Below are 17,465 nucleotides of genomic sequence, written 5' to 3' on the forward strand. Positions count from 1 at the left end.
ACTGCCTGAAATCCAGTTTTTTTGGTGGGTAAGAGTAATTACAGTTGTCGTGTTTAGCTGATTTCCAAAAGGCTTTTTCAAAACTCTTTACTAAGGCCTGTAAGGAGCACCTGCATAGAGGGGAAAAAGGCGCATAGTAAAACAAACAAGGTAGAGGTAAATTGTCTGCTCTTGCATTGGATAAATGGTTCTTAGTCAGTGGTACTTTGATGTATTTGATACATGTTTATACACATATGAGTAAGGTGTATAGTATATTTATACACATTATGTGTATAGATGTGTATAAATATATATTTACATTTTATATTTCAGTATGTATATAAATGAAATATATACACATATATAAGTTATTGGAAAAGGGCAGAAACAGTAAGGTAAGTGTGCTGGTGATAATAAAAAAGCACTACCCAAGGACCTTATGAGGTCCAGTAATTGCATAATAAATTACTAAATTAAATTCAGTGTAGTTAAATATAAAGTGAGGCACCTATGAAAAAATTATTCCTGAGTTCACATATTAAATGATGAGAAGTTAACTGACCATTACAGTTCAGGAAATTGCTCTTGAGATTATGAAAATGTCAGCTCAGTAGCACACAGAAAAAACAAAATGAGAAAGAGCAAAATAGGAGATGTCACTATGTCAGTGTATTAATCTTGTCCACACCTTTTTTTGCTGTATTCAGGCTGGTCCTCTCATTTTACAAAGGATATGGTAGAATTGAAAATGTTGCAGAGAAAGGCAAGAAAAAAAACTGCAGACATGGAACAGTTTTGATTGAAATCACAGCTGAATTGGTTAGTGTTATTCAGCGTGGAAAAGAGACATTCAGCAGATTTGCAAAATCACATAGGGAGTGGAGAGTGATTCTGCATCAAAGCGGTGTTAGAGATGTGGAACTCCTTAGCAGAGGTTGTTTTGGATGCTTAAAGCTTACACAGGTTTAAGGAAACATCAGACAAGTGCTTGGGCAATAAATCTGTTAAGAACCACACAAAAAAATGCATCTAGTTTGGGAGAAGTCTTGAGCTCAAAAAAGTTACGGACTGATAAACAAGCTGGGAAAGGGCATCTCATATGCTTTGCCTGTTGTTCCACTTCCCCATCCATGTCTGACTTTGGCCACTGTTGGAAACGTAATACTGGACCAGGGAGAATTCCATCTGGTTCACTATGACCATATTCTGTTCTTATTTTGGATAGGTAGAAGTCTGTTTCTAATCTAATTGTTTTTGCAGTCAAATTAATGTAATTTTTTTTGCTGAAACTGATAAAGTGGTCCATTTTGAAAGATGTACTGTAAACGTTCCTTGATGTAGTTTTCCTTATTCTGTGTGTGGCTGAAACAGAGTGGTGCTTTTTTCTTTTGGCATGCAGAGCCATACCCCCTTGAAACAAGAAGATTAAAGAACTTTCTTTGGAGATTTTCTGCTGGGGTATGCACTGGGAGTTACTCATATTTTCCATTGTAGTATCCTAAGGTTTTCTTTTCAGACCTGTGAGAAAATGGTTAATTTGGACCTCTAGTCTATAGGAATTACATGATTAATTGCTTTGATATTTTATAAACCTTGAGTGGAGCTACAAAGTTCAGCACCTTAAAAATTCTCTGCCAGAACAAAAGGTGGGATGCAGCTGTAGATGAGTGCATTGTTAATTTGAGGACTAATGGGTAGCTCTATAATAAAAAAATGTATGACTGCAACTTCATATTATGGACAGTTTTTCTACAGGTATCCTTTTTTATATGAAAGCCCCTTTAAGGCTGAAATAGTGAATGTTGTATTTCAGAGATGTATTCTCAGGTGTAGTTAAGACTTCATTGCCCAGTTGTGCACCCTTTACTTGAGGATCACAGCATGAAGCTCATCAGTTATGATGGCCTGACACTTCCTTAAACCAACAGTTTAGGTAAAGATGCTATTTGAGATGGTGCTACCTGGTTTATTTCCAAGATCTTTTTCTCCTGTGCTGGGCGGGATCAAATGAAATCAAAACCTCTGCTGACCCTTTTTTTTCTCTTTTGTTTGTAAAGAACTGATGCCGGTCACTTTAATTTTATCCTGCAGTCAAATGTGTTAGTGTGTTTATATTCTTAGCATTTCATTAGTTTTTGAGAGGATTACTGTAATTGTGTCAAAATAGGTAGTTTTCTCACAGGAATTGGATAAATTATTCATAAGAAAAATTATTGGCCTCAATAATAGGAAATATTTATGAGACTGCTTTAAAAACAAGCTGCTTTCTGTTTTTCTCACAGTCTCAGGATAGAGCAGTCTCCTGCCCATCCTTCCTGCAAAGACTGGTATGGAATAAATTTTTTCCTCCTTTTCTTTACTTTCTGTTTCTTTCCTCTGCAGCATTAAAGCTGGGCCCAGAAGCATTCAAATTTGATGGTGGTGTAGAGGCAGTGGCAGTGCGGCAGAATGAGAAGTACTACATCCTAAGGCCAGAAGTGATTGAGACTTACTGGTATATGTGGAGATTCACCCACGATCCCAAGTACAGGCAGTGGGGCTGGGAGGCCACACAGGTAACTGTATTCATTATCTGTAATTTGATTTTGTGTATTTTCCTTTTGTAGCCACTTTAACCTCATGGTACTTTTAAACACTTCAAATTTATTCTCATGAGTTCCTGTAAACCAGGGTACACATGGGGCTGCACACAGTTGTTGCTGTTTGAATCAAATGCACAGTTGAGAGATGGGTTCAGCATTATACAGCTCATGAGTTTTAGGCATGGAAATAGAATCCACTGGTCATGACTCCTACTGTTATCAGTAGTCCGCAGACCCCAAGAGCTCCTCTGCTTCCCTGCTACCGCTCCAGCAGTCTTTGGAAACTGCCCAAAGCCAGTTTCAGAGATGAGAATAAGCATTAGAAATAACTAGACAGTAATGAAGTATTTTGAGTACAGCCAAAGGAGATGAGGGAAGAGCAAAGGAAGAAACAAACGAAGACCTTGCATAAGCTTTACTCTGCAGGTGAAAACCACTTTCGCTCCAGAAACAAGACACTGAGAAAAAATACTTGGAGGAAGAGATGTGTTGCGGTGCCATATTCATCAAGTGGAAGATAGTTAAGGCAGGTTCAGAATATTTAGCTGAGCTCATTATTATCTGTCCCTCAACACAGTTGCAACTATGTAGAAGAGTCCAAGTATTTTAAGAATCCAAGTATTTTATGGTTGTGTTACAGTCTTAGTGTGGTTTTACATTGCAGTCTGTTTTGCTACAATCAGCATTATGTTATTCTGGAGAGAGGTTCCACAGTTGTTGCATTTGTACTCCAGAATGCATTACTGCTGTCTCCAAAACATCAAATACTGAGCCTCATCATCCCCCCTGCCCAAACTATGCATATTTCTAATATGCCAAAGAAACAGAGCAGTTAGGAATCTACTCCTTGCTAGTGAAGCTACTACAAATACTTTCTGATCTAACACCTGCTCCTTTCAGAAACTATGGCTCAATGATCCAAGCTGAGAGTGGATCCTTTGTACCTCATTAAAGAATTTACAAATGTAAAGATTTTCAGTACAGGATCAGTCTCATAAGCATACTGCAAACATGTCTTTTAATTGTGTTTTGTTCTGTTTTCTCCATTTATTTTCATATCTTGGTCACCATTAATGCTTTCAAAACAAATCCTCCCTTCCTCCCTGCTGCCTCCAATTTTCTCTGTGCGTGGGGTAGGATTTTATTTTATCCTTCTGTCAACCTGCATCAAAGTTCTGTAAATCAAGCAACCCATGTGCTTAATTGCCTCTGTCCTTACAGAATGCCTTCTTTCACTTGTTTCCTCAATAAAAGATTTCTTTATTCAACATAGCCATAAAATATTTCTGACCTCTTCGTAAGCAGTTTTGCAAACCCCTCCTTCCCACAATTACAGATTTCTTACCCCACCATCATACTGACATAGAAGCTTGAAGCTTTTTCTTCCCCAGGGTTTTCTGCACATAGAAAATAATTTCTTGTGTTTATTCCTCACACCTACTCAGTACTTTTCTTTCTTCTCTACCCTTCACGGATCTGGCTGTGTTTATTCCTCCACTTATAAATAGCGAAGAATCTGGTGTGACACACAGAGCAGTTGGCTCACTGCTCTTCTACAACACTGTCTGAATTCTCTTCCATTTGCCTTTCAACCTCTGAAGCATACTTGGCAATTGGTATTACAGACCTCTCATGGTGAATGACAGTTTCTTCATCAGGACTCTAGTAGTTCTTTTAAACTTTTGGGGAAATGGAGTTTTGTTTCTGCGTTCTAAATGGCCTTATTTTTCTACACTGAACATGGTGTAACTTGGTGTTTGATGGCTGAGTTCTTGTAGTCTTCCTTGTTTGCTTCTTTGGATGAATAATTATATCTCTGCCGGAATGGATTTGAGTTATTCCACCGATTTGTTGGATGTCTGCCTCTGTCATTTTAAGAATTCTTCAGAGATGATCCAGGATAGCTTGCAGAGTCACCTGGCTTTTAAGTAAACTGCATTTTTAAATTTCTTAGCACTCCCAGCCCTGATCTCTCTGCCTTTTGTAAAAGAAATCTGCACAGAGGGCTGGATTGTGTGTGTATGCAGATCATTGTACTGCACTTATCTATTTCACCATTCACAACTTTTCTGCTTTAGTATCTATATTTTTGGACAAAACTTGGGCATTTCAGTTTAGATGCTGCGCTTTGTGTAAGGCCTGTTGTCACATCTCTCCAAATCCAGTGTCTGGAGAGGGAAATACTGAAAGTTCAATCTTACATTCCCTCAGTGATCATAAATCCCTGTGACAGGGTCTCTGTCTCTTTCCTAATAAAAAAGGCTAATTCTCCCTGATGTTATGCTTAGCACTAAAGACAACATTCATCTGAATTGTACTGGGCCAGCCAAATCGGATGATGGTGTGCTGGGGGCTGGCTGAAGTATTACAGAAATATGCATGCAAGACAGTCAGGCTAAACACAGAAAATTAGTAAAATCCTTTTTAGGTTAATTATTTGAAAGCAGTAAGAGTCATCACTTTACAATAGGCACATAAAGCCAATTACTAATCTAAGCTGTCTGAATGAGGGGTTAAAATACTTTTTCCAGACTTGTGTATCTGACTAAGTAGGATTGTACCACAGAGGCTGTAGAGTTCATTCAGAGTTTCTACTAACAGTGAAAATAATAAACAAGACCTCAACCCCAGGCTAACTTCTGGCCAGTTGAGGATTGATAGTAAGACAAACTAGAAAGACCGCTAGCAGAAGAAGGATGTGGGCCAGTTAAAGTGGGTTCAGGGGAGGGCCATGAAGATGATCAGAAAGGGGGAGCACCTCTCCTACAAAGACAGGCTGAGAGAGTTGGGGTTGTTTAACCTGGAGAAGAGAAGGCTTTGGGAAGACCTCCTTGGAGCCTTTCCAGTACCTGAAGAGGGCTTAAAAAAAGGAGAGAGATGGAGTTTTTATATGAGCAGACAGTGACAGGACAAGGGGCAATGGTTTTAAACCAAAAGAGGGCAGGTTTAGACTAGATATGAGGAAGAAATTCTTTACTGAAAGGGTGATGAAGCAGTAGAAGAGTTTACACAGGTTATGGGAGTCCTGTCCCTGGAAATTTTCAAGCCTAGGTTGGATGGGGTGCCAAGCAACCTGATCTAGTGAATGGCATCCCTGCCTATGCAGGAAGGTTGGAACTAGATGAACTTTAAGGTTCCTTCCAACCAAAACCATTCTATGATTCTACTTAGTGAAGTACAGTAAAGACCCAGGTTGGAGGTAAAAGAAACCATAGATTGGAGGTAAAAGAAACATGGTTTCACAGTTTCATGGGTTAGAAGCTGTGAGTACTACAGCTAGTGAAGAAACTGGCATGGTTTTTGTGGGCATGTTGTTGGCACAGCCAAGAAAAGTCACTCTCAGAGGAACTGAGGGAGCCGGGGTCCAATCTGGAGGCCCCTCAAATTTTATTTCCAAGGAATTGAGGTCAATTATGACCTGCCTGTAAGTTACAGGAACTGAAATTTCACTCTGTGTCATTTTTGAGCCAAGACACATGTATTTGGCAAGAGTACACTGTTGAATATTCTTCTGTTCTAATCTGAATAAATTAAACTATAAAATCTACTTCTTGCGATAGATTGTTCCATTATTTAATTACTTTTGCTGTTAAAAAACCGCCATACTTTATTTCCCATTTGAATTTGCCTTGTTTCAGTTCTCAATCACTGGATTTTCCTATGATTTCCTATTCTATATTAAAATGTCTTTTATTTCCCTCATGTTTTCTTTCCAGAGTTTTCATAGATTGTTATAAGCTTACTACTGAGTCTACTTAAGATGCTAAACAAATTGTATTGTCTCTCTCTGTAAAGCGTTTTCTCCACATGTCTGTACCTACATTAGTTCATCATCCTTCTGCAAAAATGAATTCTAGAATTACAACTTCTGGTTTTGCCTTCTTCCACAGCCCTGTGCAGAAGTAAAACCACATCCCTGATACAGTTTACTGTCCCCATGTGTGCATCTGCCACAATATCCTAGCAGGAGCTCAGGCTGAATGGTCTTATGTGGCCACTGAAGTCTATGAAGTGTCTCTATCTTCCAGGCTAGCCTGGTTCTGTACTTACACGACCTTTCTGACTAGATTTAGGATTATGAGCCTAGTTATACAAAACTCATTTTATTTTGGCACCCAGTTACCTCCAGATTACACTGTCTGATGTTATTTCCCTATGTCATTTTTGCCAGCAGCAGTGTTGCAGTGATTGATAAAACTTCAGACTGCTCCTTGTGGATCTCTGTGAGAAGCAGCTCTATTTCGTGATGATTTTGCATTGCCAGTTCGTTCCTAGAGCACTGTCAGTCAGTTTTAAATGGAATTATATTGATATGGTGTAGCACTGCCTTGTCTTCTCGTAACATCTTAAAGTACCGTGTCAATCGCCTTAGAAGCTTTTAAGTTTATTACAGCTCTGTAATTACCCTTATTTCTCAAATTTGTAGATCTCAAAGAATGAAATCAGTCCTGTAAGTGAAGTGGTTTTCCCTAAAACTATGCTGATTGGTGTCAGTTATCCTCTGATTCTTCTGTATATTTACACGTTTCCGTTATTGATTGGAACTAACATCAGGTGTGCCATCATAAAATTATTCAGTCTGCCAAAGCCTTGTAATGGTACCATTACCTTAATAGTTTCCCAGTCATCTAGGGCCTCCCTGTATTCTGGGGTGTCGTAAAGTTGATATTGTTTAATCAGAGAGACTGGACTTCAGATCTGGAGTCAAATTATATCTGGGTGGCAAATCAGGTGCCACTACACCAGGTACTCTGAGGTCTGTGTGAAAGCAGCACACTGCAAATTTCAGGTGACCTTTAAGCAGCTTCTCTATGGCACCAAGCTTTCAGCCAGTGTCCTGAAGTTGTTTCCACCTCTGATTCAAGGACAATTTATTTTTTTGTATTTTAAAATTTTATATTTCAATTAATAACTGTGTAGCAATCTTTCAGAGGCTTTTTTCATCCACAGTTCGTTACTATCTATACTGCCTAGAAGTCTGATCAACCAGGGTTCAATAAACAGCATAGGCATTATGTCTTCAGAAGTCGACTAAGCAATTAATTTTGAGTTTGTTTTTGTTTTGGGGTTTTTGGTTTGTTTATGGTTTGGGTTGGGGTTTTTTTGTTTGGGAGTGGTGTTGGGGTTTTTGGGGGTAGGGTTGTTTTTTGACTGCTATGTCATAGCTGGCATCACTTTGGTGTGCAAGAGTGTGCAGGCAAAGAGATTGTCATGCATTTGATGGTGTTGGACTATATGTGTCACATACACCTTTCCCTCCAGACTGTAGAGAAAACGTGGTCCAACGAAATCCTCCCAGCATATGAATAGTCTGAGTGTACCCCATGGTGTAATGGAGGGGACTCTGGACTCCGAATCCCAAGGTCCTGAGTTCAAGTCTCAGTGGGGACCGTCCCCTGGCAGTTCAATGCCTCCCTGCCGTCCCATCCCGTCACATCTCGGATGCTCAGCAGGGTCAGCCCCAGTTAGTACCGGAGGCTGTGACAGTCCTGAGGACTTCCCTGTCACTGTCCAAGCTTGCTCAGCCGTGGCAATTGGACCTCAGGACTGAAACGGTGGGGCCAGTTCTGCACACGCTGTGCCTCACCAAAAAACATCCACTGCACAGGCTGAAAGGGCACATGGGGAGAGCCCAAAGCTTCGTTCGCCAAGTCTGACCATACATACATACCTCTAGCCTGCACCAGTATCCAGATCTGAAAAGAATCCATCCAGACACTTCCTCCTTTTAGACTCAATCCCAACAAAAAAGGGAATAATTTCCATCCAAACTTCAAGAAAGCTGCGAATTACAGGAAGAATTAAGTTTTGCCAAGAAACAGTGTATCTTCCTTGGCATAAGCTCAGGCTGCAAAGCCACAGCCATTCTAGTAACATCCTTTTGACAGTCTCTCCTCTTGCTTCTTCAAAAACCTTGTTCTTCAGAAATTTTAAAGAATTTTGTGCAGTCTGGATTATTCTTTGGTCCATGAACTATCTCACATTTCCACAGGGTAAGAGTGTATACCAGGAGAAGGTTGATTGTAGTACCCGATATGCTGCGAGTTACTGTCTTGGGTGTCTTGTTCAACTTTTCACTTTTCCTCCTGATTTCAGTGATGGCATCTGCCAGCATTCTTTGTGCATTTGTCCAATGGAAAATTCCTCTTTGTTTCCCAGTATTTCTAGTATGCAAAGGTGATAGTAAGGACATTGAAGAGTTAGCTTTGATTGAATCTGTTTTCTGTGCATAAAAGGTGGATAATTCAAAACTTATTTGCTCCCCTGCCTTGACTCCCCTCAGCTTCTGTTGAGTGTAACTAGCAAAAATCAGAATTAACGAAAACCTGGGCCTAAAGCTCCATGTGGAGAGAAACTTCCTACCAGCTAACGGGCTGAATCATAGATTACTGAACTACAGGTAGCTACGTTCAGTCATTGGTAATGACAGGCATCCTGAGCCAAACATTTTCCTTCACCTCTGTTCCTTTTCTGTCCCTGCATGAATCTATTGAAAGAGTTGGTGTCTGCTGAGGAAGCACAGTCAAAGCAGCAGGGAAGCACAAATAACCTGTGAATCATTTCAGAGTTGTTTCTTTGGAGCTGGTTTTAATGGCTGATATCCTTGTGTGCTGTAAGGTCGTGCATGCGAGTGGAATAATGAAAGCGTAGGCGAGAGGTGCTCTGAGCTGCTAACAACGTTCCTTCCAGTCTCCTCCTCTTCCACTGTGCTTTTTGCAGTACTGTGTTGGAGCTGGGCGGTTTGTGAATCGCAGATCCATTGGCCCCTTTCTGCATGGGATGTTTATGGTTTTAAACTCCGTGCATTAAAGAGGTCTTCTGCAGTACAGCACACAAGCTGACTTGAGTTTCAGCTGTATAAAGGGAAAACAGAGAAGAGTATATGTAGGAGATGGAAGTGTGGGGAAACAGCAGCATCTAGAAGAGTTTATAAGATGAAATCAACCGTCCCTAAAGATGAGTATAGTATTTTATTCCTACGTTCAGTAAGTCTCCATGAGTGGCTACTGGTCTGTCATATTCCTATGCATATAGCATTACATATTGCATTGATTTGACTCATGGATGTTCTACTCGGTGTTACCTGTGAGGAGCCATACAAGCTCAAAACAAAAGTCTGTGGAGTCCTTGTCATGTCATTAATACCAGTCAACAGTAAATACCCAGGAAAGAAAGGGTCCTTCCCCACAATACTTTCTTAGCATGTAGCAGTTTGCCAAATGCAGTGTTGTTAGTAACCCTGAGAGGATGCTACTTCTGTATGTGTCCCGTTCTTTTTTTGAGACTCACAGCAGAATAAAGCGCCATGGAAAGAACCATGCCCTTTGTTGAACAAACCAGATCCTTTAATGGTCCCAAATGTTCTACAAGTAAATTCTCCATGTCTTTTCCCTCCCTCTTTGCAGGCAATTGACAAGTATTGCCGAGTTAGTGGTGGCTTTTCTGGTGTCAAGGATGTCTATTCCTCATCTCCTACATATGATGACGTACAGCAGAGCTTTTTTCTTGCTGAAACTTTGAAGTAAGTCCTCTTTACTCCTGTGTCTTCAGTAAAAGCTGGTATATAAATTCTAGAAGAATACAGTGGCTCAACAAGTTTTTGCTGTAGCTGATGTCTCTGAAGATTAATTTGAGGCAGTGGGAGCACAAAATGGAGCAGACTGGAAGCAGGTCATCAAAGTGGCAGTACTGGTGCCTATTTGAGACACCACCACATGTTTCACTGGCAAGAAGGGGCTCCGAGTTCATTGTGTGTAAGGGTATATAGTGTGGCTATTCTGTCCTGATGGCTCCTTACCAATTTCCCCTCCATGATCGCAATTCTTTGTTTCCCTGTGTTATCATCATTAAAGGAAAGTGAGCTACTGCTGCCTGCTCTCTTGTCTTCTTTAATTTTATTTAATTTACTCCTTCAAGTTCATTTTCTGGAGACTAAAAGCTATGCTCCCAAAGAGAGAGGCAGCAGTTTCAAACAGGTCCAGTCAGAGAAACAATGCCTCCCCAGGAGCTGATGTTATATGATTGATCTGCCTATAAAACCCAAATTAGAGAATGAAATCTGCTCCTAAGGGACTTCTGTGGTGACAAGGCTGACTTGTGATGTATGACCAGAATCCTGTCTGCATCTTAAATACAAGGAGATCTGAAAAATCACTGATGCATCACTGAGTAACTGCATATACTATAGTGCAAGCATTGCAGAAAGTGGCAGTTTTGGGAAAGAACTCGGGAATTTTTATTGGCTTTTGGTTTGGATAATTTCTTCCTTGTGGGACAAAACAATGTTTTATTGGAAAGCTGGATATTAGGTGTTTGACAATAATGCCATTGGCATAGCCAAACCAGAAACTGGATTCACATTGAGATAAAATAGAGAACAGAAGGTCAAGATAGCTCAAATGAAAATAAAGACAGAAGGATTGGGTGTGATGCCATGGGGAAAATGAAGATGTCTCTTAGAAGAAGGGCATAAAATGTGTGTTATGGAATGCCTGCTGAAATCTCTTCTGCTATTAAGGATCACTTCTGCATCTTCATTCCCCTTTATTTCAAAATTGATAACTCTCCCAAACAGACATTGTTGCTGCTCATATACTTTGTCTCATCAAAGATACCCAGCAAATTATGAGAGTTTTTGGCAGTACCTGGCAGGAAGGTACCTGTTGAGTGGGAAGGAGAAACATGTAGAAGTAGGTTGCTTCAGTTATTCAAAGTGTGAATCAAATGAGGAAGTGATTTTGAGTAAGATGAAACATTGCTGCTGTGGCAAAAAGGAGTTTGGAGAGCTGCAGAGGAGAAAAGCGAGGCAGGAGTATAGAGGAAATGAAAGGCATGAGGCTTTACAGACAAATGAAAAGTGTGGAGAAAGAGGTATGTGTGACAAAACTGAATCATCTCAGCAAGAAATTTTTATCTGTAAACAGTTAATTGGTGAGGAAAGGAAGAAAAGGTAGCGCTCCACTGACTGGAATGTTCTGTGGATAGAGCTGGCAAATAAAAGCAATTGGAGAATCGATCAGGTAGTGACACACCACTGTAGACAGCAGACACTACTGGGATCTGATGGAGAGAGCTGAAAGGTCCTGCACACCAGTAGTGTTGTGCTTGCACTCACACCAGTCACATTTTCTGTAACAAGAGAAATGTCTTCTGAATTTTAGCAGTTGAATTCAGAAGCCTTGACAGAGATCTTTAATACCAATACCTCCTACGCAGCATAGCATAACCACATTCAAAGGTGTGGATTAAGAAAAAAGAAACAACAAATACTTTTTTCCCATGTATGTCCAGTAATCTTAATTTTATTACATGCTTCATGTCCTCTGCATTACGTTATAATGCACAACACTTCTGAAACCCCTCTTTTAGTCCCATTTCCTCCCACCAGAAGCTGAACCAGCTTCCAGAACAGTGATGAAAAGTCAGAATCTGCTGTGGCCTAGTGGTTTTTCTTGTGCTGCCATGAAATCTTTGATTTAGATTAATGAAGATTAGTCATTTCCAAGTGGGTTGACTCAGATAAGAAGAGTTTTTTGAGAACTACCTCTCTGCTACTTTGTCCCCCAAATCCTTGTGCTTGGTGTCTTCATGTTTGTTTTACACTGCAAGTCTCTGAAAGAAGACTTGCAAAACTAAAGTTTCTTGGAAAGATTAAAATGCTATCCTTAAAACAACTTCTCATTGAAGGCTTTGATCATAATAAAAATTACACTCCAGGTCATTATAATAGAGAAGGTTGTGTGGGTGCTGTACAAAGGTTGAAAGTAAGTAATTTGTTTATTGCTTTAGCTGCTGAAGGGTGGGTCCTGAAGCTGCAGTGTGGCTGCTGCCTGCCTGTTGCTCTGCTTTAATACCCAATTTTCCTCTCTGTCTTGTTATGTAGGTATTTGTATCTGCTTTTCTCCAATGATGATCTTCTGCCATTAGACAACTGGGTTTTTAACACAGAAGCTCATCCTCTGCCTGTTTTACATTTAGCCAACACCACACTGGCAGGAAATCCTGCATATCGATAAAAACAGCTCTATGAAGAGGAAGAGAGACTGTTTTCAGCTCTGTTTTGTTTACATGGACCACTTGAGACTTTAAGCAGGAGATGAGACAGACAGACAGACACTTGGTAAAACTCGACCTCCAAGTCAAGCAAGCACCGGCATGAGGAATGAAGCTCTTCAACACATAGATAAGTTGAAAGTTCTGTTTTATACGTGACCAAAACACAGTAGTGTGATTTTTGCAGGACAGAGACTTCACTCTCTTTGACATGGAATCTACTGATAATATTAATGCAGCAGCCTAAGGAAGAAGAGGCTTTCCCATCCAGGGAGAGGAACTTGCTGCTGCTGTTCACTGTTGCAAGGAACAACACACCAGTCACCTCTTCAGATTGGGTGGGTTCCAAATGCCTAGGTTTTCTTTTTCTTTTTTTTTTTAATGATGGCATGAACAAAGCAACAACAAAAAGCAACATCACTGCACCAGCAGCATCAAGATCTGAATTTTTTTCTGTACCTGTCTGAATTTCTTAAGGAGCATCTGTTTGTCCAGACTGGCAGCCATTCTCAGGGCTTCTAAGCTATTAAAGCTAAACTCTAAAGTATTAAAGTTCTGCCTCCTCATTTTCCTTTTCCAAAATAATGTTTATATCCAAAAATAAAAAACAATTAGTAAGCATTTGGTTTGTAGTTCACTCTCAGCAGTATGGGTTTGGCTTATTTGTCAAGCTACAGTCGCAAAGTCTGGAGTATACTGCAGGGGTAGGAAGGCGCATAGGTTTCACTTCCTCACAAATCACATCACATGAAAAAAACCCCATTCTCAGTCCTGGTTCTTTTACCTATATAAACAGAGATGACAACATAAGAAAAGCAGTCTTTCATGATTTATGTAGGAGGATACATACGGAACTAAAAAATGCTCCCCTTGAGCTAAGCAGCAGAAGTTTGTTGCTTTATATTTTTCTACACAATCTAGATTTTTCCTAAAAGTTACATTTCATTCTTTGGATTCTATTCACTGAACCTTTTTTGCATGTGTGTTTACAATAGAAGCCTAAAACTGCCTTTGATTTAGTTTACAAAACTTAATTTCTTCTGCATGCTCCAGTACAAAGGCAACACGATCTTCTTCAGAAGCAACTTAACATCTCTCACATATGAGTGGAAAAAGAAACTAAAGAGTCTCTTCTATTAATTTATGAGCAATGAGATGCTACTACCTGCATGGGGTGTTTTTTCAAGTACTTGATGGCTGGACTGGATAGTATCACTTGAATGAAGTCTGCTTTAGTCTTGACTTACTTGCTAAAAGAGGTTTGGACTTTTCAGATTTTATGTCTTTTCAGTTTTGTCTTTCTCAATCTCTTTCTCCTGTTGTTCCAGTTCAAATTACTCTTTTTATTCTCCTATATATCTCTCAAATATTTTTGCCATGGTGACTGGCCCCTTTGCTGACGAACAGCTTTTAGGTGCTCCTTTCCCTCCTAATTAGTGCACAGGTTGAATCTTTAAAAAATCTTCATGATGCTTTCATACTGAAGTGATTGGAAGAATTCTTTAGAGAGCTACAGTAGTACAGCATCAGATCTAAAGGGAGTGAGTGCTATTTTCCCCCCACAAAAATAATTTTATATGAAGTTTTAATATAAAACTTTTCTTCTTATCGTATTAAAATGTATCTGACTGCAGAGTTTGCCCCCTAAAATTATTCTTCATTTGTCTATGACACTGACTTAGACATAGAAATCATCATGTGATCTAAATAAAAATGCTATCAGGTGCTTTTCTCCAGCCAGTTACTTTACTTTAAGAGGAAGAAGATGCGGAGCTTGCAACAAGCTCCTATCTCAATGTTTGTACCTTAATACCAGTTACTTAGTTACTGTAATTTGCAGCAGTATCTTAAAAATAATTTGAGAACTGATAAAGTAATATAGTAAGTATGAGAACTGATAAAGTAATTAATACAGTAATACTGATTCCAGTAATTGTTTATTTAAAATTAGAAATAGCCTAATAAATGGATTCTTCTTACCGGTCCCACATTAATTTATTTTTCTAATTATTATTCAGTGAGTCACTGAAGAACTACTCATTTTTCATTTTCCAAAGTTCACATATGTTGAGTTTTCAAATTATTTTTCCAATCCCATGAGAACTGTTATTAGTTTAAAACTGCACTCAATTGCCTTGTTCTTCTAAATCTCTTTGGGTACAAAGGAGAAAGAGGAAAAGCAGACTCTTCTGTTTAAAAAAAAGTAAAAGAAAAAGCATCCCATACACCTCCTAATATATGCAGATGTAGAATGGCTGCCAGTCTGTTCAGAGAAAGGTCAAGGACAGAATCTTAGAGTCTCCAAAGCAGCAAACTTCTTATCATTGCTGCTTCTCCATGCCCCTGTTGTGAACTAAAGAGCCACCCTTCAAATTAATTCCTCCACAAATCCCAATGGGTTAACTCACTGCCACAAGAATGCCTGAGTTGAGGACTAAGCCATTTCATGTTATGAGATGGTATTTTTCTCAAAGCAGATGTACAGTACTGCTATTTCTTCTTTGTGTAGATAAGCAGCAGGTACCAAATAAAGGACACTTGTTTCTTATTTTCCAGCTCCCCCAACAGCAGTCAGTTTCTACTTTCTCACTCTTTAAAATGCCTACTGTCCTTTCCCCCCAGAAGTTACTGATGTGCATAGTCTTTCAAAATAATGCATTTTAAGGACTAATTGCTGTGTCTTTCATGAATCTCATCCTGAGATTTCCTAGATCAAGCAGAGCTTGGAGGTCTTGAGTTCTGGATGAGGTTTGTGAATAATAACCAAGCACTGCATGTATTGAAACTTCTGACTGAAGTGGTGTGTCCTTGTTCTGACTCCTTCACAGAAAAGTAGGTTCTGATCTGCAGAATTGCATTACGTGCAACCCAAAGTTCAGACTGTTTTCCCTCTGGGTACATAAGGCACAGTAGAATATTTCCATTTTCATTCTGTTGCTGCTGACTTACTTTCTTGAAGACAAGAGTGTAAATTTAAGCACAAAATGACTTTTTAGTCCTAGTTGTTTCCAAGTCTTGCACTATACTCTCTAACAAAGCTATCCTCATTTTCTTTAGGTAGTTGTACCATTTTACCAATTTCCGCAATACCCTTTCCCCTTATAGAATGAAATAAAGAACAGAAAATCATGTACATTTTTGGCACACTGGACTTGGGCAAGAGCCTGGAAATCCCAGAATTGTCTACTTCCTGTTTGCATGCAGTCAAAACAAGGATGTATGGTTCTTTTCCTAATCCAAACCTCAAAATTCCCTGTTGGTCAGGATCTGCCAGCAGTACAAGTTTTTTCTAACAGTTACAGCTTGACTTTTCAAAGACACCAGATTTCTGCAGCTTCCATTAACAACCCTGGAGCTATGTGTGTCCTGCAGTCAAGAAGTCAACTTGTTAGCTTTCTCCTCTAAATAAAAACAAACCCCTTGAATGATATTCTGTGTTAATTTTGCTGCACAATGTAGTCCTTAAAACAGAAGGTGTAAGAAAAATATAGAAAATAGTAAGTGCCCTGGAGTAAAAGGAAAAGCAAGTAGTTCCATGTGCCAGTCACACTTTTAATGATCCTTTAGTCCCCTGTTCCAAATTTGTGGATCACTGTCTTCTGCCTCCCAATGACTGTTGTATTCCAAGCAGTATTTTACAAGATTTGAATGTTACCTGGGTTTTGAAAAGTGACAATAATTACTCCCTGTAATGCCATCCTTAACAGTTAAAGGTTTATTCTTCAAGTAAAGTCCTATTGGGCTGTTGTTTGTGATCACCTTTTCTGTCCCTGAGGAAATGCGTTGTAAACCTTCATAATGTGACTCTCCTCAGTTTGAATGGAGAAATGGTTAATAGCATTAACATTGAAAGGATTAACAATGTAAGATGGCATCCACAGAAAATGGTGAGGCAGTTTACATTTTCAGGGCTGCACTAACAGGCTTTTAGCAAACTGAGCCTGATATTTACATTAGTAAGTCTAGTCCATGTTTTTAAGGGGACAAATAAGAAACAGTCTTCTTGATACCAGTGAAAAGTGAAAGCAAGTTCTTGATCTGTACTGTAATTGGGAGAATCTGTTTGCCCGGAATAAGACATCCCTCTTTTGCTCCTTGAATTTTGAGAAACAGTCTTCTGACTCAAGGGTTTGCGTTACCATACAAAGAGGAACCCCAAGCTCTTTTGCAAGTTCCATGTGTATGACTGTAGCAGAGATGATAAGCATGAGCTGCTCCAGCTGTCAGCGCCTTCTAACAAACTGCTCTGTAATTGCCCAGAAAAGTTGGGAACCACCGAAGTCTGAGGAGACAGCCTGACTTGTTACGGTGAATTGTTGCCTTTAATCTTAATTGCTTGGTGGAAGCTGGGTTTGCATTATGCCTTTATTCTTGCTTCATCTAAAACTGACAGATTATTTTTCCTCCAAAATAATAAAAGGGCAAAAGTCTATCTTCTGATGTGGAAACCTTCTGCCTCTGACCTGGAATCCTGCATATGTACTTTTTACAGATTAAAAAAATAATATTGTATATAAAAAAGATTGAATAAAGAATGTCTTTAAGTGAAAAAGGTGTGGTTTGTGTCCTTTGCCTCCAACAGTAACATCCTGTTGCACTGAACTGTGAAGCTATCCCCATTTCATAGGCTTAGTGATGCTGCAACTTTTCTTTCCCCTGCAGCTCTGCTAAGGACTTTGTAAGCTTAAACATGTGTCAAGACCTTTTGGTGCAAAATCAAGCCCTTGTACCCCTTGCTTGCTTTTGACAGGTCACCGTAGTGCTCTGATGGTTCTCAAGAGGTAGCTGCATGCAGAGCAGCTTGAGGCTGTTTCTGTGTGTCATTGTAAAAGCCACAGAATCTCACAA

At 39.5% G+C, this 17,465-nt stretch overlaps 1 protein-coding gene across 1 annotated transcript in view; it reads left to right on the forward strand.

Moving 5' to 3' along the window:
* MAN1A2 (mannosidase alpha class 1A member 2) overlaps positions 1-17,169 on the forward strand; it is a 145,756-nt gene extending 128,587 nt beyond the window's left edge. Inside the window, exons 11-13 of the mRNA XM_071559486.1 lie at positions 2,365-2,537; positions 9,971-10,086; positions 12,448-17,169. Of these exons, the coding sequence (XP_071415587.1) occupies positions 2,365-2,537; positions 9,971-10,086; positions 12,448-12,580 (422 nt within the window). The 3' untranslated portion in view covers positions 12,581-17,169. The remainder of the gene's footprint in view (positions 1-2,364; positions 2,538-9,970; positions 10,087-12,447) is intronic.
* The last annotated feature ends 296 nt before the right edge of the window (positions 17,170-17,465 follow it).

Source organism: Pithys albifrons, chromosome 1 (genome assembly GCF_047495875.1).
Source record: "Pithys albifrons albifrons isolate INPA30051 chromosome 1, PitAlb_v1, whole genome shotgun sequence".
Classification (NCBI taxonomy): domain Eukaryota; kingdom Metazoa; phylum Chordata; class Aves; order Passeriformes; family Thamnophilidae; genus Pithys; species Pithys albifrons.